Source organism: Anser anser (assembly GCF_964211835.1).
Source record: "Anser anser genome assembly, chromosome: 11".
In the NCBI taxonomy this organism is placed as follows: domain Eukaryota; kingdom Metazoa; phylum Chordata; class Aves; order Anseriformes; family Anatidae; genus Anser; species Anser anser.
The window spans coordinates 14,177,195-14,203,956 of NC_139732.1; the positions used below are offsets into that span (position 1 = coordinate 14,177,195).

At 35.0% G+C, this 26,762-nt stretch overlaps 1 protein-coding gene across 3 annotated transcripts in view; it reads right to left on the bottom strand.

Annotated features, from left to right (window-relative positions):
* LOC310879800 (transcription initiation factor TFIID subunit 4-like) overlaps positions 1–26,762 on the bottom strand; it is a 149,206-nt gene that overhangs the window by 62,424 nt on the left and 60,020 nt on the right. For all 3 annotated transcript variants that reach the window (XM_083794647.1, XM_083794648.1, XM_083794646.1), the window contains 3 exons: positions 21,165–21,295; positions 19,570–19,695; positions 10,047–10,103 (listed from right to left, as the gene is read on the bottom strand). In XM_083794647.1, the coding sequence (XP_083650773.1) occupies positions 10,047–10,103; positions 19,570–19,695; positions 21,165–21,295 (314 nt within the window). The remainder of the gene's footprint in view (positions 1–10,046; positions 10,104–19,569; positions 19,696–21,164; positions 21,296–26,762) is intronic.

The window sequence follows — 26,762 nt, forward strand, 5'->3', positions numbered from 1 at the left end:
TGTGAATAAAAATAGATTTACCAGTTGTAAAGGGAAAGGACACAGAAGTGTAAGGAAACATACTCTGTACTTCAAATTGCCAATGCAGGTTTTTGCATGGCTGTGCAGAGTCAATAAACCTAGGAACTGTAATTGCATCATACTGTTTTTCAATTTGCTTCACTTCAGTCCTAGAGAATACATAGAGATATCAGCTTCAACGTAACTATAACACCTCAGTGTACAGAAAATCATAGGTACAAATATATAACATACTTTCCCATTCTAGAAAATCCCATTCACAACTTTCTAACCATTTCCAAGAAAAACTAGAAGTTAGCCACAAACTCAGCAACAATTTGACATGAAATGAAAACAAAGGTCTTACCAATCCTTACTCAACGGCCTAATAAAGTAGAAAATGCCATAACACCTTTCAAATGTCTACATTTTAGAGATAATCATATCTATCTTTAGTAAACACATCTGTGAGAGAAAAACAACTATACTGTCTACATTGTGAGTGGCAGCAATGCGTTTTTTTTTTAAATATACTATTACAAGAAGGGAAATATGTTGTAAGGGTATGTTGAGCAGTATCTCATTATTCAACTGAGATGATGCAACTGTCGGTAGACTTTCACAGGCTGACACAAAGATCTTTTTAATGAAAAGACTACACCTAAAATTAGGAAATAGATGCTAACCCACCTTTCACGACCTCAACTTGTATTACTGACCAGCCACTTGACTCGCAATTGAAGAGAAACATCCTTATATAATCCAGCTATGGACAGAAATGTTTAGTATTTACTAAGTCAAAACTGCTGCTTTTCACCCTACTGTTAACTGTATGAAGGTTCCATAGCCAAAACTACCACAACAAACTACCTGACAGTGACAAAAAAGCTAATGTTCACATTACTAAACAGTACATACATACATATATAAATACATAAACATACATTGTCACATCCTAGCACACACTGACAGATGCTGACAAACCTTTTAAGAAAATTATAGCACGGCTTTACCAAGCAGACTTAAAGAATCAGATTACTTCTTTGTGTTTAATTTCATAACCTGCTAAACAAAATATTCTTCAAGAAGTCTGTGAAAATTAATGTCTTGTGTATCTTATAAATTACTTGGAAATACACAAAAGTATCACTCACACATATTTCACATCTCTCAGAAATGTGCTGGCAAGGAAGTTTTAAATTACCCTTTTTAAAATTTTACCATTACAGTTCCAACTTTAACTTTGCTTCTATAAACTCTTTCATCTCACACTAACAGGCTAGAAACAGATCACAGATTTCATGAAATGCAGTACAAGCTACCAAGTGTATGCATTCCATTGTAAAAGGACAGAACATGCAAATGCCCTTCCAGCCTACAACAGGGAGTAGATGTGGGGACCACGGGGAGATGTCCGTATGTGGGTCTCGCACAGAAAAGCAACTGAAGATTTGTCAGCAGGAGGTATGCAGCTGATTGCTGATGGCCAGCTGCCTGCTGCCGGTGCAATGTGCAGTACCCAGACTGAGTGGGCAGAGGAACAGAAGATTTAGTAGGTGCGTCTCCATCCCCTTAGGTCGCACCATGTGACTCGCAGCGCCTGGAGGAACTGGGGGCAGATGAAAGCTGGCAGCTGTGTGCCGCCTCAGGCGCTCAGAGGCTGCCAAACAGGGCTTACAAACATGTTAGCTCAGCAGCAGAATTAAAGCCCTCATTCACGTTTATTTTGGAGTAAGAAACCAATGAGCATACAGAGGATGGGGGAAAACTTGCCCTGCAGGCTGAAGCCTAAGTACACCTTGACCTCTCCCTGCAAGCCTCAGTATCACAGGGCAGGCTTGACTAAGGGACCAAGACAGCTCATAATTTATATTGTTGTCCCAGCAACCTCTTCAGGTTCTGACAACCAAACGCAGCTGACATTTGCTGCCCTCTGCTTATTAAATAGGCAATCATATTCTAAAGTCTAAAGCGCTATTATTTTTCCAGATCAGCAGGGAATTAAATCTGCTGTGGTGTTTACATAAAACAGTTATATGATTTCTCCACATTCACATCTTGCTCCAAATGATTTTATTTATTTATTTAAAGTTGTGCCAGAGTGACAAATTAAGCACGCTGTTGTTTATACCTGAGGAAGACCCATAGTAGGTCGGAGGCAGAAAGAGAACTGGAAATTCAGTCTTCATGTCTTCCTTTAAGAAACTGATCTGATGTATATCTACATAAATATATATTCAAATACATAAAAAGAATATAAAAAATGTTTTGGAAAAGGAAGTACCATTGAATACGTTCTTCACTGCCTCTCGTGGAACCTCTGGATGCAATCGCTGATACTAAGGAGAGGCAAAGCCAAACCATCGTTATCACAAACCTTGCTCCAGAAAGGTAGAAGAAAACTGTTCCCTTATCTCTTCTCTAAGCTCTCTGTCTGGGCACATAAAAGTGGTTAGAAAAAGGGCATTGCCACCTCCTTAGTTGCCACCCACTTGTTTAGCAGTGCTTCAAAAATCCAAAACTACTATTTTTTTTTCTACAGACATAGAAAAAAAATTGCAGGAGATCTGAAGTGTTGAAAATTCTACTGTTACCTTCCTGCAGTGGAAAAGTCAGACGCTACCTTTGCAGTGTTCATTTGACAACAGAAAGTTCGTACTGGAGCAAGAGAAAATTCCTGGAGTATTTTGACGAGATTCAGAAAAGCCTCTTTCAGCTCCAGAAAGCTTGCCCCATTATACACCCAAGTTCTGGAAATCTGTATTTAAGTAGTCCTGTTACTTTATAATAACAGACTACTTGTTACAACAATCTTAGCAGGCAGGACTCCATCCGCCTGTATGCAATCTGGAAGACGATGTAAACAACAGAGATGGATTTCCCCTCCCCTGCCTTCTTTTCAGCTTTTTAAAAAGTTAAATACATTAGGTAGAGCAGAATTTAGAACAGCTATTGTGCTTTGGGAAATATTCAAGCACAAACCAAGTATGTTTCAGAGCAAAGTTAAACTCTAATTTGGGAATGAGTCTCAAATGTTCCTCACTAGTTTTATCTGAAATTAGAGTACACACTTGAAATTTTGTAAATCAAGTAAAAATCTAGATAAGAAAAGCTAACTTTTATAAATGTATATGACTGTTACTTGTTCTATGTCCTCAAATTCTTGGAGAGCCACATGGGAACCTTTCGATAAGAAAGCTAAGACTATTACTGTATTTCATTTGCTTGCATAGCTGCTGATGGTTCAAGTAGCAGATTGCATCAGTACAGATACACTTGTTATACAAAACCTAACGAAATTACAATGCTGCTGTGTTAAACTGAAGGCTGCTATCTTTCAAATACCTCTTCCAAGATCACTTTTATCGTGACACTGGACACCAGCTAAACAATGAATAATGCTTGACTACATTCGCTTTACTTCTCATTCCTTTCTGCTGTCATTCTCACCCGTCACATTTTGTTTTGTATCAGTCCCCGTTCTCCACTTCCTTTTGCTTTGCTTACAAACACCCAGGATACAAAGACAAGTCTGACACAGGTCTGTGTGGTAGCACAACAAATCAATAGATACTACTGATCCTTCTCACACAATGCACTCAAATTTGTATGTAAATCTAGCAATGGAGTCAAATTAAGTTCTAAGAGTTTTCTAGATAACCATGATAAACAAAAATAGTGTTCTTGGCTTATATTACCAAAAGGTATCAGATACAAAAATAGAGTTAGTTTGTTAAGAAGGGCCATACATTTAGCTCATACATCAGTAAAAGAACACTTGCCTTTTATAATGTTAAAAGCAACAGTTACAGCAGTCACACAAAATGAGCTTTTTTGTTAACTAAACAAGAGTCAGGCCCTGTAGGTAGACTAAAATCAGGTATCACTGTGGAAATCCAACAATATGATTTTGTAGAAGGAAATTACTGTGCTGGACAGGATCAGTTTTAATTTAGATTTCTGCTAGACTAATGAGGTAATCTTGGGTCAAGCTTGGGTTAGAAAAAAGACCAATCTAGCCCTTGACTCAACTCTAATTAATATACATTTTACTTAAGCAGGAATAAAAACAATTTGACTCAACTGGAAAGCATTACATCCATTCCTTTGATCCCATGGCATCTTTTTTGTCCATTACCCAGTTTTCTAACTCTGTACACCAAAGGTAACACCACACTTCATCGTCAGCCAAACACCTGCCATCACTTCTGCTCCAACCACAGGAAAACAGGTTGGAAGTGTCATGGACTTCAATTTTATAAAAGTATATGCAAATAGTTCTGCTGAACAGTAAGACTACTGTTGCATGAAGCTCTTAAATACTTCCAGAATTCATGTCGGGGTAATACATTATCCTTGGAAACACAGGAAACTCTTTTGGCAATACCCACTATCTTTAAACTAATACCCAATTTTGAAGATCTGCACATCGAGCTTCATGTGCAATAAATTTGTTACTAGTTGTAGATAAATCTTGTTTCTTCATGAGCAGTATTTGCATATGCAAATATAACACTGTTCCTCTCCTGTCCTTCCCAGGAGTTCATAATCAACTCCAGTTATCAAAATTTGTGACTGTTATCATAATATATCTGTACATCTGAAGTAATCTCTACTCAAAAGGAAAAAATACTTTTAACATAAAAGCAGTAAGCTTGATAACGCAGCAGGATTTTCATGAAAGTATTTTGACTGATAACGACAAGACCACTTCTTTCTAAGATGCAAGTTTAATATTAACATTTAAAGTCACAGCAACAACTTCATAACTTCAGGAGAATCTTCTACTCTAAAGCCAAATCCATGGCAGTGTTGTGCAGACTCAGTACTAAAATAGCGTAAGCACTTTTCTGGGTACAAACAATAGAACTGTGGAAAAGGGAAAGTGTAAACAAAGTGTCTGTTAGATAACCTCCTGCATGTATTGACAAAACCACTGGCATTCCCTCTGCATCATGGCCACAGCATTGGTAACCTGATGCAGTAAAACATTTACGAAACAACCAAGTTCTGAGGATTCTTTGTTGCCTATATATTGCTGTATTTCAGTTGCAGTATTTCATTACTTCAGCTATAATACTCATAGTTTTTCCTTCCTTCCATCTACTGACCCTCAGATGGTTTACAGAGCTAAATGGAAGTTTAATTCAAACTTATTTCTGTCCAAATGCTCCATTTCCCAGTGGAATTTTTATAAGAAACCTTTTAAGAGAAGATGGTTGCTTCTGAATCAATACTTTTATGTCAGTTATGACACAATAGAAGACTTCAGATATCTCATCACCAAACATATTGGATTACTGGTACAATCTATAAGTACGTTAGTTTCACTAAAAAGGTGAATAAATGAACTTACCAAAACAAACAAAATCCTTTTCATTTGCTTCTCATTTCAATAATGCCTTTTGAAAATAGGGATAACTGCAGTAGACTATTATTTAAATATTTTACAAGAAGCCACTCCTATCGAGATGATAAATATTAATATTGTGACAAGACGTTATTCTGAATAAAATTGTTTTCATAATATAATTAAATATATAACACTCGAGTTTCAGTACATCTGCTAAGAAAATTTATGTTCTTATGTGGGGTTTACAATTTCAAAGGCAGTTTTAGAACTATGTAAGATATACATCATGAAATCTACATATTATGTACACATTTCATTAGCATTTTTAAGTGAGAGAAGGATCCTATGGCTTCTTACAGAACTCTCTCTCTTAACAGCCCAGATTTTTTGCGTGTACACCTCAGCAAAGAATACTTTTCTAAATTTAAAACTTAAATAAACAAGGTTCTAGTTACAGAAGACATTGCAGATATGGGGGATGACAGCACCCAGGTGGAATGGGTTCCACAATGATGCAGGGAGTATGGAAAAAAACAGACCCTGGTCAGTTTATACAAGAACTGGGTACTTCCAAAGCTCCTCGCCAGTGTAACAGTCACAGCAGCAACCTGCTTAAACACATGCTACTGTTAAAGGACTACATCAAACTGTAGAAAGATGGGCTACCTGCACTGATAAAGGCATGTAAATGGACTGTCTTCTGGCTTCCCATGAAATTAGTAAGGCTTCTATTATGAATATCAACAGGTTTGAGATTTCACTTGCATGGTTAACGAGTAACATCTGAGAATAGATTCATCTGAGAGTTATCCGAACTGATCTAGGTCCTGGATACATGCCCAGACATTTATGGTGTCTGCTTTAAATTTTTATTATTATGCAATACTCTTGGTTGGTGATGACACAAAGATTTTAACCAAGTTAATCTTTCAGGATCAACAAACTCAGCTACTTCACTTTTAAATTAAAAGATATTTAGCCAGCAGACACTGAATATGTAGAAAAATATCCATGATAGAAAGGACGTTTAGGATCTTACCTCCTCCATCTCTCTTTCAAGTCATTTATATTATTAATTACTAGGTGTTGACTCAATTATTCCTAATCTTAATCTATTCCTGCTATCAGTTATATGGCTTGTTTTATGCCCTATTTAATGAACCCTTTTAATGGAAATTAGGGAACTCATTTTCTTTAACTTATATTTGTGACTTGTGACAGTATTCTTCCAAGAGACAACATAAATCAAAATGTATTTTCTAAAACCTGATTTTAAAAGCTTTAGTCATGCAATATGAAATAGACACTATTCACAAATGATGTTATTTCTTATATCAAGTTGTACTGAGAGTTAAATGATTCAGAATTTGTTACAAAACAATGTAAATAGTTCCCTGAAATAGTCCTAGTGGAAAATAATTTCACTAGTTAAATAGGTTTACCATTAAAATCATGTAATGTCCACTACAAAACCATAGAAAGCTGTAGCAATTTAAAAGTGTGAAAGTAAATGGAGAGTTTTAAGCAACATAAACCCCCACAGGCACATTCTCCTACTGCTTTCACTCAAGTCCATTTGAAACAGGCTAATGCTAAAGCAAAATAAGTCAATCAAACTGAAATAAGAGTGGATTTGTACTGACTTAACTAAAACAGTGCAAGTCTGTGTGTGAATGAAACCTGCCTGTTATGTCTAGTTTCTGCAGTAAGACCATACGTAGATGGACCTTCTGTTTGTTTTGGTAAGTATTTAAACTTGATTTATGCAGTTTGTTTCAAACAATATGCAGAGTGGTCTGAGGTCTGGCTAATAAATGGAGTACGATAGAGTTACTGAACAAAAATATAATAATCGTCATTCTACCAATCTCATTTCTAAACTAACTTCATCCCAATGACTTTTGTCTTCAGTAAATATCTTGAAGCTCACTTTGGACCAGTTTTCTTCCCATTACAGTCTACATTATCTTTCTTAGACTTCATACATTGGTCACATTTGTTTTAGATATTCACCCATTTCTATCTGGCAGGGATCCAGGGCATAGTACTGATCTCACAGTTTTGGAGAGGACTATTCAAGACTGCTTTGTTAGTAGAAGGAATGCAGTGGTGTCACTGTTCAAATGCAGGCACAGTATGAAGCCTATAACATTATGTTTCATAATAATGAAATTATCAGCTGCTTTGCTGATAAGAAAATTGTCTGACAATTGTATCACTGAACATGTAACACAAGCTAAAAACGTTGTAGATTTTTTGCATGTCCTCTTTATGCTTCTTAAAGCACAACCTAGGAGCCACTTTACCACTGGCCAGAAGAATACCTGAGCAGCAAGGGTCTTCAGGCAATATTTGAGACATGGAAATCACAGAAACACAGTTTCAAATTCAACTTATTATCAAAGCTGAAAGTATTATATTCATCTGCTCATTCAAAACCTGGAAGAAACCCATTTTCTCTCTCAGTTATTGGTCATATGCATATTTAAGAGTAGTCCAGTTGGCATTGAAGTTTTGAAATTTATACAATTTTGTACAAGTAGATTCAAAACTTTTAATTTCAAATAACAAAGCTATGCAAAAGACCCTCTAATGAACTATTTGTACTATAAAATCCATTTTTTTGTGTGTGTTTGTTGTTTTTTTTAATTTCATCAATGCAACTAAGGGATAGGCATATAATCATTATCCAAAGCAGAAAAAATATAAAAAATATTAAACTAAAGTCTTGTCAATCCCACTTCCCCTTCCCCTTTGCAAAAGTTAATGCAGAATAATATGTTTTTATTAAATATATTTAAATATTTTAGGTGAAAGTCCCTAAATTAGCTGAAGAAAGAGACTTAGAACCCTAATTACTAAAAACAGAGACATGCTTATATTTCTTATGGTTTCAAATATGTAGAATGAAATTCAACTTCAGAGAGAGGCAAGGTGCCAGCAAATTATACACTTTCATTAGAAGGGTGGGAAAAAAGGCAGGGCTAATGTACAAAAGAATAGGGTGCAGCACTCAAAACAGAAAACCTAGTACTCACTCTGCACTTACTCAAACACGTTATTGTATCCAGGAACACCACTACTTGAAAATCACATACCAGTTTGATCCGAGCATTTTTAATGGAGGTTACCACCAAAATGTTCACTACCTCTTTATTAATACCATTATTACCATTACTTACAATACAATTTCATACACTTGCTTTTATTCACGTGTCAGCACCGTGTCACTCCCTCTAGTGGGTAAGAAATGCAGCTTATATGGAAATTCCAAATTTTCATACCAGGGAGAGGTAATCCCACAGTCACACCAAAAGCAATAGCCCTGGCTAGAGTGCAAATCTTCCATCACAGCTATAAAGAGAGCCACTATTTCATTCTGACTATTAGGAAATGTGTTTCTCTAGTCCTGTTATTTGCCTTTGCTTCTCCAAGTTTCCAGTGACCAAAAAAGAATTACAATGAACAAAAATACTGTGGCAGCAAGAAATGCACTTATTTCTAGCTTGCTTTCATTTCCAGCAGCAAGGTACTTTTAGTTCTCAGCTCAAATTCAAGTTTTGCCTGCCATCAATTATTTCCACATATTTTCAAATCTGACTCTTCATTTGCATATACTGGCCACGTACTAAAGTAGTATTAAAATGCTGTGTCTTTTCCTGCCAAATTACTCTACTTCATTTGAATACTTGACAAAGCCAACAATGGAAACACTAAGGCATGGCCTAAAGTTTACAAGAACTCATTTCAGCGAATCTTACTATGTAATCACATAATGAAAAAAGACAAATAAAACTCAACTATGTACTTGGATTTTTTGTCTGCTACATATATAAAATCTGTGTAGCTAACGGAACTACAGAATACTGCCAGAAGCGAAACAAAACAGGAAGAACAGGTCAATAGAAAAGAACTTGTTATATGCATTTTTCTGTATATATTACCTTCTAATGTATCATTATTACCTTCTAATGCATATACCCAAATAAGTTAGCTAAAGAAAAAAAGCAGCATGAGTTTGCTGTATATGTTGCTGCTAATTTTTTTAAAACAGGAATGACTTTCAGCTGATAGATATTTTAGTCTTTTTAATTGGTTTAAGTCACAACTTGATCCTAAGCTATAAGATGCCTTAAGCAAAGGACAGCCACTCTCATTTACAGCAAATTAAAGTACTCAGTACTTCACAAAATGTTACTCTAACATATCAAAACTTCAACTGAAATTATTTGATAACTTTTAGATTATTCTAATGTAGACTGATGAGTAAACAGTACAGCCTAACCCCACCATAGAGAAAATGACTGACAATTACCTGACCTGAAAGACTGTTGCCAGAACAAAATTGTTAAGTAACACATTTCTGAGAAAGTGACATTTTACAAAAAGACAAAGGCATATATTTTCCACCAAAATCTAATGCTGCTGTCATCAACAACCCAACAAAAGCTACAGCTACCTAAAATGGAAATGAAAATGTAATGTATGGAAATATTCTCTTATAAAATCTCCTTAGGCTTCACATGTATTAATGTATTAGTTTGCAAACATTAAGATCAAAGGCAAAGCAACAAATACATCCTAAAAAGTTTTTAGTCAGATTTTTATTAACGATATACAAGTAGCAAGGCATAAAAAATTAATATGTTCAAGCCTTGAAATGTCAAGTGTAATGATCTCTAGCTCTGCTTACCTCCTTTGCTTTTTGTTTCAGTCTAGCTTGCTCTGGGTCTTCTTGCCTTGAGCGACTCTACATGTTTAAAAAAAAAATGGGGAAAAAAGGTTAACAGATGGTTTAAGAACCCCTCATCTGTTGCAGTAAGTTAAAAAATAGCAAAGAAAGGGGAACAAGACACAACGTGTGAAAGATGGGTTGCTTAAATTCATAGAAGTGCAATTTCAAACCTGTAGGCCTCACCAAAAAGACTGTTAAATATTCAGTTGTAAATAAGATCTACTCCAGATTTTAATTTTTTAAAAAAGCACTAATACTGTTTTTGCCAAGTTTCCATAATTCCAAGAGTGACACACTTTCCACTACTGATCTTTTTAATTTAAACCCCTCATAATCAATTATTTTAAAATAATTTACAGTTCACAACTCAGCTTTTTTTTTTATCTGTTGGTACAGAACATGCAGAAAACAGTTGTAAAGTCACCCTCTCAGACAGCAAACCTTCACAAATAAAGATATTACATTCTGTATGAGCTTGCTTTGAGTACAGAATAGAAATACATGCAAGTTCAACTCATTCATGTACTACTACTAATATTAAAGTTGATTAACGTTGTCAGTTTTTAAACAGAACACATAATACTAAATAGCAACTTTTATATTTTCTTTCAGGAACAGGAACAGCTCCAAAAATGCGTTAAGAATAACCATTTAACTGCAATAACAACCCATAATAGTACATTTCTGCTGATACATATTTGTTTTACAACCATACGTGAAAACTACCAAGTTTTTATTTATGCTCACTAAGTATACCCAAATTGATGAAGTTCAAAACTCCAGAGGTAGATAATATATGTATTATTATACTACTTTAACTGCACATTTTCTCAATTTTTAGAAAAAGTTCCAAAGAAAGTTCTAAGAAGCTAAAATAAAACTTGTGACATCCATGTAAAACTGATGTCCCAGATACCTGAAAGATGTAATTGTTTATTTCAGTATTTCTTGGAGATTTAAAGCAATATTATTTACACAGTCCCTAAATCAATAATATTTCTATGACCTCTCCTTTCTCTGCCTCTTTCTAGATTAAAGACAGACCTGAAACTTGAAAGCGTGTTAATTTGTACACTTACATAGACTTACTTTTTCCCATTGTTTGAACTTTTCATAACATATTCTTTTCAGAAGTTAAAAATCCATGAAGAAAACCAAAGCAAGGTATGTTTTAAGGGCAGAGGGACATATGATATTGTTGACTTACCTGGAGAGAACCTAGGCTATGACTTGGCAGACAGAGCAACAATAACTCAGACTTCTCTATCCTTTTTTTACGCTTTTATTTATTTATTGAACTGAGATTATTTTCTCATCTAATATAGCACACACATACAACACACTAATGAAGCACGTCCAAATTAAACAATCAAGGGATCTTTAGAAGATGCACTAGACTCTTCCACTGCGTACATTAGCTTCATTTTACACCACCACCTACTAGTGACTTTGTGCCTGTTAGCATAAGAGGTGGTTTGACAGGAAAGCGTTTGGAGTACAGTAATGAGAAACCAAAATCTGTAGATAACTAATGACTGAATTAGACTCTCATGTAAGTTGTGCCAACCAAGAAAGAAACTCCAACTGTATGTAGACTGAGATTGCTTCTATCTGCTGTGGTCAGACAAAAAGAAAATGCAGCTAATCTGACCTAGCTACTGTTTAAAGAACAAAAATACACATATTCAGGAAATTATGTAGATATGCCAGAGAGCTGGGACTCTATTCCATAGAGCAATTACTAAGAACTTGATTATGTTTTTAACTATTGAGGTGTGTATGTGCGTGGGGGTTCTACGAGTTGCTTCTCTAGGAGATGGACTTTGGTAAGTATTTAAGAACTAAGCTGAATTATGTCCTTGCTCTGTCACTTTGTGATGACAGTACAATCATTGTGTGCCTCAGTTTCTCCAGTATGCTGTATGGGAAATCATATTTAGCCCTTTCATGTTTTTTGATGATAAATTTATTAAAAGTACAACGAACTTCTATTGCCTTCCAAATCTTGCAGTGAAAGAAGTACAGAGATACAAAGTATATTCATACTACTGTATGAAGCTGAATCATTTGCCAAATGCAAAGCACAAGTTAAAAGCACTTCAGCTTAAGGAGAAAGCATGGAGTCCTTGGAGAATCAAGCTGAGACTTCTAATATTGTTACCAAGTTTCTACAAGAAAGAATCCTGGAAAACATACCAGATCTATGTTGCATTTAGGGACATTGTGCGAAAAATCAAAGCAAGAGATACAAAATAACATCTACATTTCCTGAACTCAGTAAGTGAAGGGAAAAACTCTATAAAGTACTACAGATTAAAAAATAAAATAAAATAAAGTATTTTTTTTATATTTAATATTTTTTTTTCTTTGGCTGGTTGGTTGTTTTTCAGGAATTGACCAAATAAAAGTAGATCTGGAGTTCAGGATAATTGGAGAAAGCAGACTTTGAAAGCAGTCAAAAAAGCAAAGCAGATCTATTCTGTGTAAACCTCTAGCTCATTCACAACAAATTAATAGAAATTGTTACATGGGTGAAAATGGCTATCAGCAACTGAGTGACATTAAATACAGGGATTTAATCACTAATGATGAATTAAAATACCAGGTAATGCTAGATATATAAACCCAGATTAAAAGGTGTTAAGTGTGATTACTGGTGTAATGATCACACTAATAAAATAGTGGAATTTTAGCTATCAGTTTGTTTCTTTTTGTGTTCAGATAAATTTTAACAGAGTTTTCCAACAGACTTGAGAATAAAATGCTTTCTTGCTGACTGTCATGTCAGTTTGGAAATCAGTAAACTAGAGAAATAAAATCATCAGTATACGAAGACTAAAGTGTGTTAGGAAAAGAAAAAGGATAAACAATAACAATTTTATTAATTCTTCATTTTATCATCTAATTTAACTTACAAAAGGCTTCTTCAATACCGATGTAACACAGATTAAAACGAATACAGCAAACAAAAATGTCAAACTTAATAGAGGTGCCTATATAAGCTTTAAAAATGTCACTGGCTTCTCTTTACACTCCATTCCACACATAAGCATCTTTTCCTTCCTTTGAAGAGTTTGAACAAATTTGCTGTTAGTCAGCTCTTGTAGTGCTTGCCTGTATCTCACCATTTTTATTCACCAAATATTTTAATATTTGAGTTTCATTGATCTACTGGCTAGTTGTTCCTTTCTTTTCATTCGAGTTTCAATTTTTTCTTCAAAGACATCTCATTCTATTGAGTTTGTCTTCCTTTCTCCTTTGCCTCTAACTTCCAAATGTTAATATGCTGCATCTCACTTGCTTTGTCAAACATGTTTTTCCAAAATCCTTTAATGCACCAATGCCCGTTTCCTCTAAAGCTTCAGAAACACCCATCACTCACAGAACTCCCTACTCACATAATTTCAAGGAGTTCATCATAACTCTTCCATCCCCCTCTCTATTTTTCTTGTCTATATCTGTAAATAAAGAAAGCTGGGTTTATGTAATACATTTTCATGTTGGTGAATAAACATCCTTAGAAGCAAGCCAGCTTCCCATAGTAATTTTAGAGAAACGTAGGACTGATCATAACCAGATAACATACTTTTAAATACATTAAATGCTGTCTCCTACTGAGAACATATTCACCAAACCAGGTTTGTTAACATTTCTCCTAAACACAAGCTACTTTTATTAGACCAGACAGCCTGATATTTTAATGATTAAGAATGAAAGTGCTTTGTGTTAGAGAACTTGCTATCTTATTTATCTGAAAACTGCATAGATCACATTAGCTCTATGGAAATAGCAGACTTTGAAAGTATGAAAAGCAGCATATGTTAAATGTGTGTATTCAAAACACATTAGAAATATTGGGCTTCATTTACATGATACCAAATTCCCTAATGTTCCAAACCTCAGTTTTTCTCATTGCTTGTGTTAAGGAAGAATGCCACAAAAACAGACATCTAATTACACATGTAGCAGTGTAGTTTTAAGAAGTGCATTTTGTATTACATACAATGGACTTCAATTAGAAATCAAAATTATTTTTAAAAGAATATCTTTACAACTTCAATGTAATACATGCAAAACAAATATTTTTAAAACTGGAGGATACTCTGTGCATCTATGCAGATGGGCAAACTAACAGACCTTCTGATGTGTTGAACTAGGACCATTATTCAGTATTTTGTTGTAATTTGTAAAATCAAAGGTGCATTATTGCTACATTTCTTCCCCAGTAACAACAAGAACAAAAAGTTTTCTGTTAGATTTAGAATAATTTTGAAGTCTTCAGCTTGTTAAACCCGTGTTTGAAAAGCTCTCAGGGTTTCTCTTCCTAGACACGAGCTTGTTGCCTGCATTTAGCAACACCTGCGCCTAGTTAAGGCACCCACAGCTCTACTCACCCTTCCCAGTACATATACTGGAAGTCTTTAATGCTTCAAATTCATCTTTTTTCATTAAATAAAGTTAAGAGTCACAACTGCAGGTGCTGTACTATGGAGAGGCACTGCTGTGCCAACAGTTTCAATTTTAAACCTATTTTTCCCCATTGATGACATTAGAACTTCACCCACGGCTGTACCAGCTTATAACTTTCACTTTTAATTAAAGAAATTAAATTGGCAACATGAAACACTTTGCTTTCACATTAGCTTTGTTAATAAAAAGTGAGAGTTAAAAGCAGCATAGCTGAGGGTAAAACCCTATTCAGAGCTACGACCACAGCAAGGTGGAATGCAAGAGTACAAGTCTAAAAGAAGATTCATTTTTAAATCATTAAAATTGAAGTAACATTTTTAAAAATTGAGTAAATTATCTCAACACAATAATTCACTCTTTGCTCTCCTCTCATCAGAAGTGAGTTACAAGTTTCAGTTCAGAGAGCGCTTCGTCTCACAAAAAGCTGCATTACATCCACTGTACTCTCAGAAGAGAAGGAAATGATTAAATTGGCATGACGACTGAACTCATCTCGCGCTCAGAGAGATAGCCCCTTCAAGTAATGACAAGGAGGTGCACGTGACAGTGCAGTGCAAGGAAATCTGCATTGCCAAGTTTCAATGATGTCTCTCCAATAAAAAAGCGCTTCAACCCAAAGCACTATCAAAATCTGTATCATCCATAAATACTACTAAACTTTGCAAACAACACCAAAAAGAGAAAATCCATTTACTTAATTATATTTTTTACAGAATAGAGGCCACAAAGCAGATCTTATTCCTGTGATAACTGTACTTAAATTTCAAGAGCCTCAAACTAGACAGGCTTGTGTAACTAAGACAAAACACTCAAAATAATACACCAATAGAATGTATATATTAGAAAATCATCACAATAAATTTGATAATAAACAGGCGTTTAGCCAGTTTGAGCAGATGAATTAACACAGTAATTTTAATGTTATCAGCTTTATTATAAATTACATCATAGAAGTATTATTTCTTGATTTTCTGAAAACAAGGATAACCCCAAGCTGCATGTCTTACATAAAGAATCTGTCTCCAAATACAAATTCAGAAATAAAATCAAAATAGAATAATCCAGTACGAACTCCTATTCCTCCTGCTGCCAGAAATATTTGCACGACTACCTCAGAACCAGAACCTCATTCTATTTGACACACAACCTACATTTTCCAGATTTTGGAAATAGCTATGAAAGCAGCAAGGGTGAATAGCTATGAAAGCATTTTTTACTATAGCAAGACCTGTGCCGTGTGTTTTTAGAAAGTCTACACAACACACACCATGTCAAACGTAAACTCCTCAAGTTATTTCAGTCTGGCTTTTGACCTTTCTGCTGTCTTAAGACTTTCCTTAGCTCTTTTTCTGATTTCCCATACCAGCCACCAAAGACAGAGTCAAAAGACCTCTGCTTCTGTACACATGTGGAAACAAAGGCTAGTGGGTTCTTACTAGGAAAAAAAAAAAAAAAAAAAAAAGGAAAGTGTTGATCCTCCCAAATATTTTCTTTAAAGAAAGTCCACTTTGCATATGTATATGTATACACACACACCCGATGGCCCCTCCTTCTGCCATTATTCCTTTACCCTGTTATTCATGTATCAGGAAGATAACCCCAAAGTAATGATAATCAAAGCAGTTGTAGTATCTCCCTGTACAGCTTCTGTATTTAACTCATCATATTTGAATGTTTGAAACAGGAGCTGTCCTAGCAGATGACAACTGTGGATCTCACAGTTTGGTGATCAATGTATCTTGAAACACTTTTATTAGAAAAGTATCGCTAGAAAGTAAATCAGAGAAACGCTTTGGGCCACACATTCTATGTTGGTATACATACATTGTGGGACATGATGCAAAGACCCCTGATATGAGATCATGCTAACTCCTGAAACCATATAGTCTTGTTTTTTAGTTATTTAACTAAAAATTAATTAAAATTAAAAATAAACTATACAGTGCATTGCTACTACACAGTATACCTTATGAATCTTCCTGTCAAGTTTGTCTTCCTCCAAAATATCTCACTGGAAAGTGATCATCAGTCATTATTTTTCTAAGCTTGTGGTATTAAGTTTCTATTTCTCAACTACTTTCCAGGCATAGTACATAAGATGTCGTATTTGCTCACTTACCAAGACAAATAATACTGCTATTTTGCTTAAAAAATACTCCTGCAGCTCCACAATTATTTTTAATTTGGATAGTAATTTTTCTCAGAATGACAAAATTTTTTCAAATGTTTTTGAAGCCTAAGTTCGTTTTTATCTGGTCTCCCCATCTGATTTTCTCTTTCATTCTTCCCAAGACATTTCCTGAAGCAAAATCTACCCCATTGTGTTATTTACACATTCTACACTCATATCCTACTGTAACAACTGGTAGCAGATCCATCAGAACACTAGTATCAAATATTTATCTCCTCTCCAAAAAGAAACACAATCCAAAACACCAGCAAAAATATCCAAAACCAACACTTTCTGTAACCATCCTTTACATATCTTCCTGAATGCTTACACCTTACTGAATTCTACTGCAAAATTACCAAATTGGTATCAAAGCTTTCCAAAGATTCATGAAGACTCCTCACTTCAGTTCAATCTGTTCCTTCATTTTCCATCATTTGGTCCTAATGAAGATGATTATTTTAGATTATGCACTCCAGTGCCCCAAATATTCCCTTCATCATTATCTTATTCTTTGTGAATACTTGGACTTTGGTTGCTATTAAGGCTTCAAAGTGTAAATACTTAATTAAAAAAGAACTTTCATTAAGCAAGTTAAACCTGTGCATGCTGTTCCATACTAGACAATAAGGCTAGCACTAGTAGGTAATTTTGGAACTTCTAAAATTATTCTGCTGAGTTTCTTTATAAACTTGTTGTAAAATAACATGTCAAAACATGTGCAGGATAAAAGATCACTGTCTAAATGGCACATTAAGAAGCTGTAGTTTATATATATATATATATATATGATTTTTAGATTTAAGCATTTATAGAAAAAAACAGAAACACAAATTTCACCTTGAAATCCCAACCTTTAAGGATGCAACATTATCAAGGTGACAACAGTGCCACGATCTGTGAAACATCTTTGCATAAGGTGTATTTCAGTCTTCACAGCCAGTTTAATCATTACCCTCTTCACAGACACAAATATCAATCAGCTAGCCACGAACAGACATGAAATGGTTACCTATCTTTATCACTAGTTATCAGAGCAGCTGGGGCAGATTTATATTTTTTTTTTCCTCTGTTTAATAACTGTTTCTTTACAATTACTGCATCTTTTCCACAGTCTTCCATCTCCTTAGACAACTGAGATCACAAAAGACCAGAAAGTCTAAAATCCCAGTGAAGGATTTAGTACATAGGAATTCAGAATAATATCTCAAAGAGTTCTCTCTGTTAATGTACAGGTGATCCTGCATTTGTGCAGCAACTTAGATTCTAAGGAAATCATGAACATATTATTTAAAATAAAAAGGTGTAACCTGACCATGTTTTGCCGAACTATGTGCTACTTAACTTTTGTAATGGGTTGTCAAGCCACCCAAAAAGAATGGCTGAGAGCCAGCTGAATGCTCCATAAAGGAAAGACACTATCAATCTAAGTTCAATTACAAACTGGCATTTAAAACTTAAATCACAACATTTGCATAAGTACCTTCCAGAAGTTTCACAATATATTCAACTTCTCTTTCTACCCATTAATGCTGATAGATCAGCATTTTTCTGCCATGGCTATTTTGTGGGTTTTGTGTTTTTTTTTTTTTTTAAGACCTTCATATATTTTTTCTAGTATGCCATGTCTTTATGCCAAGCTGTCTCCTCTCACTTTCTGGTTACGATGCTGATTTACATATTCATTATTTTCAAGAAGATGATTTCTTTAAGCCAAGTAGAAGACTCTTTATGTTTTTTTGCATAATGCTTTAATTTGTTCTTTCTATAATCTATAGGAATCAAACTTGTTATTTATTTCCTAAATCTTGACTTCACGGGAGTTTACATTACTCAGGACAAAAACAAGAATCCAAAGAACGTGACATCATGAGGTGATTCAGTTTGAAGTGAGAACAGGAAGTCATCTAACCCAGCCTCAGATCAGCCCATGTATGGCTTTGTCCAGTCAGGGAAATGTTTTTTAACTAAGGACTACAAAACTAAGTGTTACTACTGAGCATTGACTTGTACCATACAATCTCTTTAAAATGTAAAATAAATAATTCAATGAAAATGTAAATTAACAGACAAATAATTCAAATAAAGGGATAACTTATTTGCCGTTTGATATACTATATGTATAGTGTAATTAAATTTGCAGTTTTGGACAGGAAATTCATCTATACATATGTCTTGAAACAGTATCGCCTCTATTTGTTGTATTGTGTGCATATGAAAATTCAGACTTTGGAGTTCATGTTAGAAATTAATAGCTCTAGACGAACTGATAGTTAACTGAAGACAGACATGGTTCAATTAAATAATGTAGCTATATATGGGTGCGTAGAACACCAAATTTATGTATACTGGGACACTTACTATTTAAAATAAATAACTGAACAAAACTGTTTCAAACAAATTTCTAGAAACTCAGGAATTAAAAAGCCTCCAAAATCCATAATCATTTACTGAATTGTGATTAAATATCAAGATAGTAGCCTCTGATTTTCAAATGGCACAGAAACCTTGGTATCTATTAAATTTCAAAGGCAATTGTGAAAATGTTTTCACCAAGTTTTGTTTTGAAAATGTTAGCCATTGTCTCCTGTACTAACAAGAACTCATCATATTCAGAGGTGTAATCTTCCTGAGAATGCAGAAGCATTCCAGTTAGCTAGGTCTGGTGTCATCATAGATAAACAGCGTGACTTAGTAAATTAAAGGGGGTGGTGTCACGACAACAGTATCTTTCTGTTATAAAAAATTAAATCCGTTCCTGAAACAGATTTCAAGAAATTAAATAACTGTTTGAAGACTATGAATTGTTAAATAGTTTTAAAAATATAAGAAAAAAGATACCTTGGCAGCCTTTAGCAAGATTTCCCTCTCTTGTTCATCTTTCCTTTGCTTTTCTAAACGCTCCAACTGTTCAAAAAACTTTAGCTGTGATCGGACATCTGTAGCTTGTTCATACCACTCATCGTCCTGTAAAGTAAGAATAATATTTTAGGAAAATATGCATTTTCATCAAGACTATGCATCTAAAGAAGACTTTAAGTGTTACATATTAAAATCTTTCCACAGTATTAACAACAAAAAAAATTTAAGCTCAGGGGAATGAAGCCAGCCTAAGTTAATTTTGCAGCTAAAATACAATTATTTAATTAATATAACTTTTTTTCTTCCTTTGATTTAACACAGACTACTTGAAGCGTTTTTGCCTCAAGACACCATCCCAGGGAAAAGGAAGGAGGGATTTCATACGACTGAAGCAGGTGAAGAATATTGGAAAGAAACAAAAGAGTTGTTTCCTTTAGTTAAAGACAGTAGAATATATCCATCAATTGCAAGAAAAGCTGTAGATTTAGGTAGCAGACACAGTGGCCTTTACCTTTTAAATCCATTTTTCTGTCCCAGAAAGGTTGATTCTTGTCACAGACCCCCAAGATAAATTTTCTTGTGAATGCCCTATATAATTAGTCCAACTGTGACCCAGCTTTGGGAAATAGGTGGACAAGGATTCAGTCCAAAACTGTTTGACCAAAAAAGTCTACTCTCTCTATAGAGAGATTATATAAATAGATATATATAAGGAAATCTAAGCACAGCTTAGACACAACACACAATTATGATAATTACCATCTTGCTTTTTTTATCAGTTTAACAACTAGTAGAAACTTTTATTTTAAAAAGAAAAAAGAAACTTTTAATCGATAAAGGTGTTTGATTTATTTGAACTTCAAGCTAGTTTGCAGATTCTCACTAAAATTTTCCGTCTGGTTTAAGATAACTAAATTATTTCAATTTTCTCCAAGAATAAAATAACTAATAATGGGATCAGATTATCATTTTATCTTGAAATGTTCTTTTTAAGGAGACTATCTTTGTTTAATTTCAGTGAAGAATTTACAGCTGAATTCTTTACTTGCTGGTTTAAGACAAATTAGCTTTTTCCTCCAATCTGAAAACAGCTTTATTTCTGGCTTATCATTGTATTCTTTAGCTTTCTATGTTTTGGGCCAAAACTTTTAAAGTGTACCCTGATGTCAAAGTATTAGGATTTCTCACAGCCAAAAACATGTACAGTTACTATAGATTCCTATATATTGAAGCAATTTTGATCCAATCTATGGTTATCTTGGTCAAAAGAGAAGACATCAAGAATCAACAGTCTCGGTCACTATCCGTGAGCAGAAACAGCTTAACAGATGTTACCTGCTAGACACTTCTGCACAGGAGGAAAACATAATTTTACACACAAAATCTATTATAGAGAAGAAAGACATGTTTGTCAAGCAGTGTCATCATCACAACACTTCCTATTTGTTGAGGTAGACAAATCTGTGATTGAAACTCAAAGAAAACGAACACAAAACACCTACTGTGTGCGAAGAAAAAAAATGTGCCACATTGCATCATTATATAATATCCAATGGCTTTATTTGCACACTTACTTTGTATGATTCCATGCGGTGCTGGGTTATCACCGTTACTTTTTCTATCACTGTTCTTAATCTGTTTTGTGTTGCATGGGAAATAAAAGTAACCACCTCAGCTGGCACATCAGTAATTCCTAATTTTTTAGCTAAAGCAAAACAAAACAAAAGAAAAGAAAATTAGCTTACCCCTCACAAAAGGAACTCTAAAGAAAAACTAAAACTTTATTTTCCTGTACAACAACAACAAAAAATCTTTGACAGTGTATGCAGCTTTGGTGATATATTCATTACTCCTTAAAAACAGGTGTGATTGCACTTCAAAGTTTGAAAGAGAAATCAGAGTTGCTTTTTTACCCCTTAGAAAGCATTTAAGAAGTTCACTGCAGTTTATCCTAGTTTATTAAAACAAAGTTTAACAAAGTATGAGGCAATTTGAGTTCTCTGTTCACAAGAAAAAGCAATTCCTTTATTTTCAGAAACACTAGTGCAGATTAATTTCAATGTCAAGGAGATCAGGCTGCTGGCCCAAAGCATACTGTTGCATACTTTAGCCTACATTATTGACATACTACTGATAATAAAAATTCATTAAAAAGAAACTATTCTTTAATTGCATATGAGGAAATAGTCATATTAACCATAGTTCTTTAAAGCACCCGTTGTGCCCCAAACACTGATAACCGACATGTTTGTAGTTATTTCGACAGTTGAAACTTTGTGCCGAGTTTATATGAGAAACAACATTCTACAATCTAATGCACTGAAATATACAAAAACAAAACCACCTAAGCTACAGAAGAATGAATATGGGTTGTACTTAAGAATTCCAAAACTCCTTAAAATAATTAGTACATATTAGATATAAATTTGTAGCTACATGAATACCTGCACTACAATAAGCCATAGCCCTCTGAAGACATAGACACAAGTAGTCCCAGTGGGACAAGCAGTTTCCTGCACAGAAAACCATGTGTTAACACACATGTATTTTATATTCAAAAAATTCAGCAGATGCATTCTGTACTCATTGTTGGATTTGACTCACCATGAAGGAGCAAATATTCTGCTCATAGAGAATTAGTTCTTGAAATGAACATACATCTTAAAATTGTTCGTGAATACACTCATTTGTGACATGTATACGCGAAACACTCTAGGAAATTTGTCTGAGGATATCTGGGGGAGTGTTCCCTGAACGGCACATTAGAAAAGTCATCTTCATTTGTGGGAGGAGATCCCCGAACAAATGCAACCGTGAGAGGCCTCAAAATGTGTGTTTGCTTTGTGACGCATTCCTATCTTTTTTCAGCCAAATTCAAGAGCAAGAAACCCTCACACGTCTAAAAAATGAAGACAAGTAAGTGAGCAGCGGCCTTACGCGTGCAGAGACTTGTTTTAAGTCAGCGAGGTGAGCTGAGAGGAGCTGGCATCGCCTTGGGCTCCTGTCAGCGCCAGGCCAGGCCCTGCTCCTCCGCCAGGGGGCGCTGAGGCCTCCGCGGCCCTGGGGCGCCCGTCAGGAGCCTGCTGGATTCAGGTCAACTGCAGCCAGGCCTGCACCAAGCCTCCTGAGAGCTTATGTTTCCTGCAGCTCTCCCTTGCCCCATCACTCCCTTTTTTTATTTTTTTATTTTTTTTTTTGATCTGCAGTGTCTATTTAAATGTATATTTTATTACATCACTACAGTACATCACTCCCCCGCTTCCCAGAGCTGAATTCTCTGTGTCATGTATTTCTGATATTAATTTTTTTAATGATTCTTTGAAGTCGTTATCTCTTAAACTAACTTAAGCCATCACTGACTTCATATTGTACATGATACCTTAAGGATTTTAGCAATATGTATATATGCTTTTTAACTGATTTTTGCTTTATCGCTAAAGAAAATTACATCTTTCTTGGTGCCCAATTTGTCCCCTGTAATAGAGATGGAACTCCACTGAAGTTGCTGAAAGCTGAACATATAATGGAAAGCAGACATACGCATTAAGATCCCAATGCTGCAACCGTTACTCATGCAAATTAAGTCCTTGAAGTCAGTAGGACTATTCATATTGGTAGGAGCTATTTGTGCAAGTCAGGCTTGCGATATCCAGAACTATTTGAGCATGCACCATTTTATTATGCAAACGCATAAGCAAAGCTATCAATCAAAAAAAGAGAAAAAAAAAAAGAGTCTGAAAGATAAAGTGCAAGTAAAAAGGGAGATTTAATTAAATAGTATCTAGAAAAGAGGTTAGCGATGGAAAATTCTGCCAGGTGTTCTAGTTAAGAGTATGAATGAATAATTGTTAAAATAATTCTTTGAATTTCAGCAGTTTAACTGCAGCTACCCAACTTCTCTGAACACATGAACATACTTGTAATGCTTTGAATTTAATTAATAATGCTTTCATAATTAAGACCTATCACCATCTTGCGCTTTTTTTGTGATAAAGATTTTCCTAATTTTCAGCACTTCTGCTGTAAGTCAACTCAACCATTACGCAGTTTGTTTTGCCTATAGAACTTCATCTATAATCAAAGGCTCATTTCCTGAAATGTCTGCTTCGCAAAGATTCTTGTCCTACACCCTCTTCATCAGCCTTGGCAATAAACCAGTGAGACTTTCTGCTCCTGAAATCCCTCAAAACAATATTCAAAAATCTAGAAAGCTACCTGAAGGCCGGTCGTGAATGGAGTCTCTCAGGATTCCGTCCTGGGACTTATCCTTTTTAATATCTTTTTCAGTGACACAGAGAGGGAGACAGAGCATCTCCATAAAGTCTGCAGGTCACACCACACTGCCTGTTGCTGTCAGTGTATTCAAGGGAAGGGCTGCCAGTTAGAAGGACCTGATGAGTAGGCCAACAGGAACTTCATGAAATTCACAGAGGACAAATGCAAAGCATTGCACTTGGGACGGACTAACTCGCTGCAACGATTCAGGCTAGGGACTGCCTGCCAGAGAGAGTAGCAGTGCTGATGGAAGTATGTGAAAAACTGGTGGGCAACTAGCTAACCATGATTCAGTAATGCATCCTGGCACCAATGAAGACAGTGTAGTGGGTTGTACCAACAGCAAAACAATAGTAGCCAGTATATCAAGGGAAGTGACTATTCCTTTTCATTCAGCCCACATCTCAAATACTGCAGTCAGTTTTGGGTCTCCCTGTACAAGAAAGATTTGGAAAACCTGTGTCCAGGGAAAAGTCACCAAGATTGTTACAGGGTTGGACTATATGATTTATATGAGCAGAACCTGAGGGATCTCAGTTTAAGGGAAAAGTAATGGAGAAGATGGAGTCAAACTCTTTATTGAGATGCCTGCAGTAAGGATGAGAAATAAATTCATAAACTGAAACAGCAGAGGTTCTGACTAGCCATAGGAAAGAATTGCTCATTAAGTATTGGAACACCTTGTACACAGAAGCTGTAGAATCTTCCACCTTGCACATTTCTAAGACTCAGCTGGACAAAGCCCTATACAACCTAGTCTGAATTTCATATTGACCTAGATATAAGCAAAAACTTGCACTAGATAACCACTCAAATTCTCTTCCAACCTGTATAATTCTATGATCCATGTTCCCCCCCTGAAATAGGTCCAATTTCCTCCCATATTCCTGTTATCCCTTATTATCAACAATACCCTTAGTTCCCTCATACATCTAAGATCACCCCCTGGCATGTCTCCCAGCCCAGATCTGTCCAGCTTGCCAGCTGGGCACAGCCAGCCCACCCTGAGGCAAGTCTGTACAAGAGTGCTGACTGGCAGCCAACCAGTCAGAAGAGCAAAGAGAAGAAAAAAAAATTGATTTTCCCCTCAATTGGAACACACACAAGGCTATCTAGCTGTTGATTTATCAATGGATTCAAAAATTATCTTCAGGGAGAGAGAAGGAAGGCAAATAGACGGCTCCATCGTTTAAGGATAGCTTTCTTTGGAAAGCAGGCTAAGGAAGAAAGAATACAACACAAATTTCCCCAAAAATGAATTAGTGTCAAGAAACCAGACTACGAAATGATAAATTTAAAAGTCAACTTGTCATCCAAAACATTTATCATGTGTGGAAGTATCATGTCTTCCCTGCTCTAAATTATATTAGTCAAAGTCCTGTTAGCATAGGACATCAGAAGCAGGGTACATTCCAATGCTGCATACTACATGAAGATTTGGCACACTACTTAAATACCTGGATTGTACTTGGAGCAAAGATGGGAAAATTACCAATATGCTCCTGAAACAACAATTTCATCTATACTTGGAAAGGTTGGCCTAGAAATACTCTCATAAACGGTCATGCATACTGCCTTACTGATTTTCTGACCAAAGAGAAGTTCTGATAACATTGTTAAGAGACTTCTTTTTTACATTTTTTTTCTTTCTTTCTGCTATTTCACTAGATTCTTAAAGCCAACTATAATTAAAGCAGCAAAAGTAGCAATAAGACACCATCTCATAAAGCACACAAAATGGCAAGAAGCAGAAACTGATTCCAAGCAAAGGGCTGGAAACTGTTAATTTTTATACGTTTCTATATTGAAGGTTTAGTATCTTTTCCTTCATCACATATCTCCTCCTAAGCTTCATTCACTCCCATTTATACAAAGCATAGTGGAAATCTGTCTGCCTTCAAAGGAAAATAATGCTGATCTCAAATAGGAAATTCCCAAGACAGTTTCCTAGTGTGTGTAATTATTTTTCCCAATTTTAATTCAGAAAGTTTTCTATTCCCTTCACAAGATTAACATTTGCGCAGTCCATTAAAATATCACAATAAGAAATAACCAGACTGATGATGATAGGGGAAAAGAAATATAATTTACAGTTTTAAGAAATGTGTATATGCAGTTTTTTACATATAGATATTTAATTATATCATAAAACACAAATAACCTCATAAATAAGTTATCTTTCTAACCACATCACTTGACAGTGACTTTGACTACAGATATTTTTTAGGTCCCAGAATTCTAGATCCTGGTCTTAGATGCACTATCTGGTCATCGCAAAAGTAGTCATAATATATATACTTACATTCATACAGACACATAAAATCCAAAGAGAAAATTAAGATTTAAAAAAAAAGCATTAACTATTAAGGTTAAACTAAGAATTAACTAAAAGAATTTCTATCAACAGACTGCTGTCATGTTTTTTTTTAAATAAAGAAATAAAAATAAACAAAAATAAATTAAAATAATTGTTTCCCACTTTTGTGTCTGTTCTCCTTAATGTGCTTTAAGGTTAATAATGTGATCATCTTAACTTGGAGCTTTGTAACTCAAATTCTGCATTCTCAAGCAGTACAGTGCTGCACACTTAAAACATCAGGAAATGCATAGTTTGAAAAAAGTTGCATGCTTTTAAATAATACATTTGTTAAACATTTTTAACAACAAGCATACTCCTCAAATCTTTAAAATGACTTTAGCAATGTAATTCTGAACTTTTCCTAGAGCTATGATAAAAAACATCATCAAGGATGATAACAAAAATGGAGCTGAAGCAAAGCAATGCTCCAAGCTGTAATTTTAACCAATCTTTTCACTTGGATTTGAGTTTTTATATTTTTAAAGGCATAACTAAGGTCATGTTCTTCATTCAAACATTCTTGACAGAATTCTGCTGT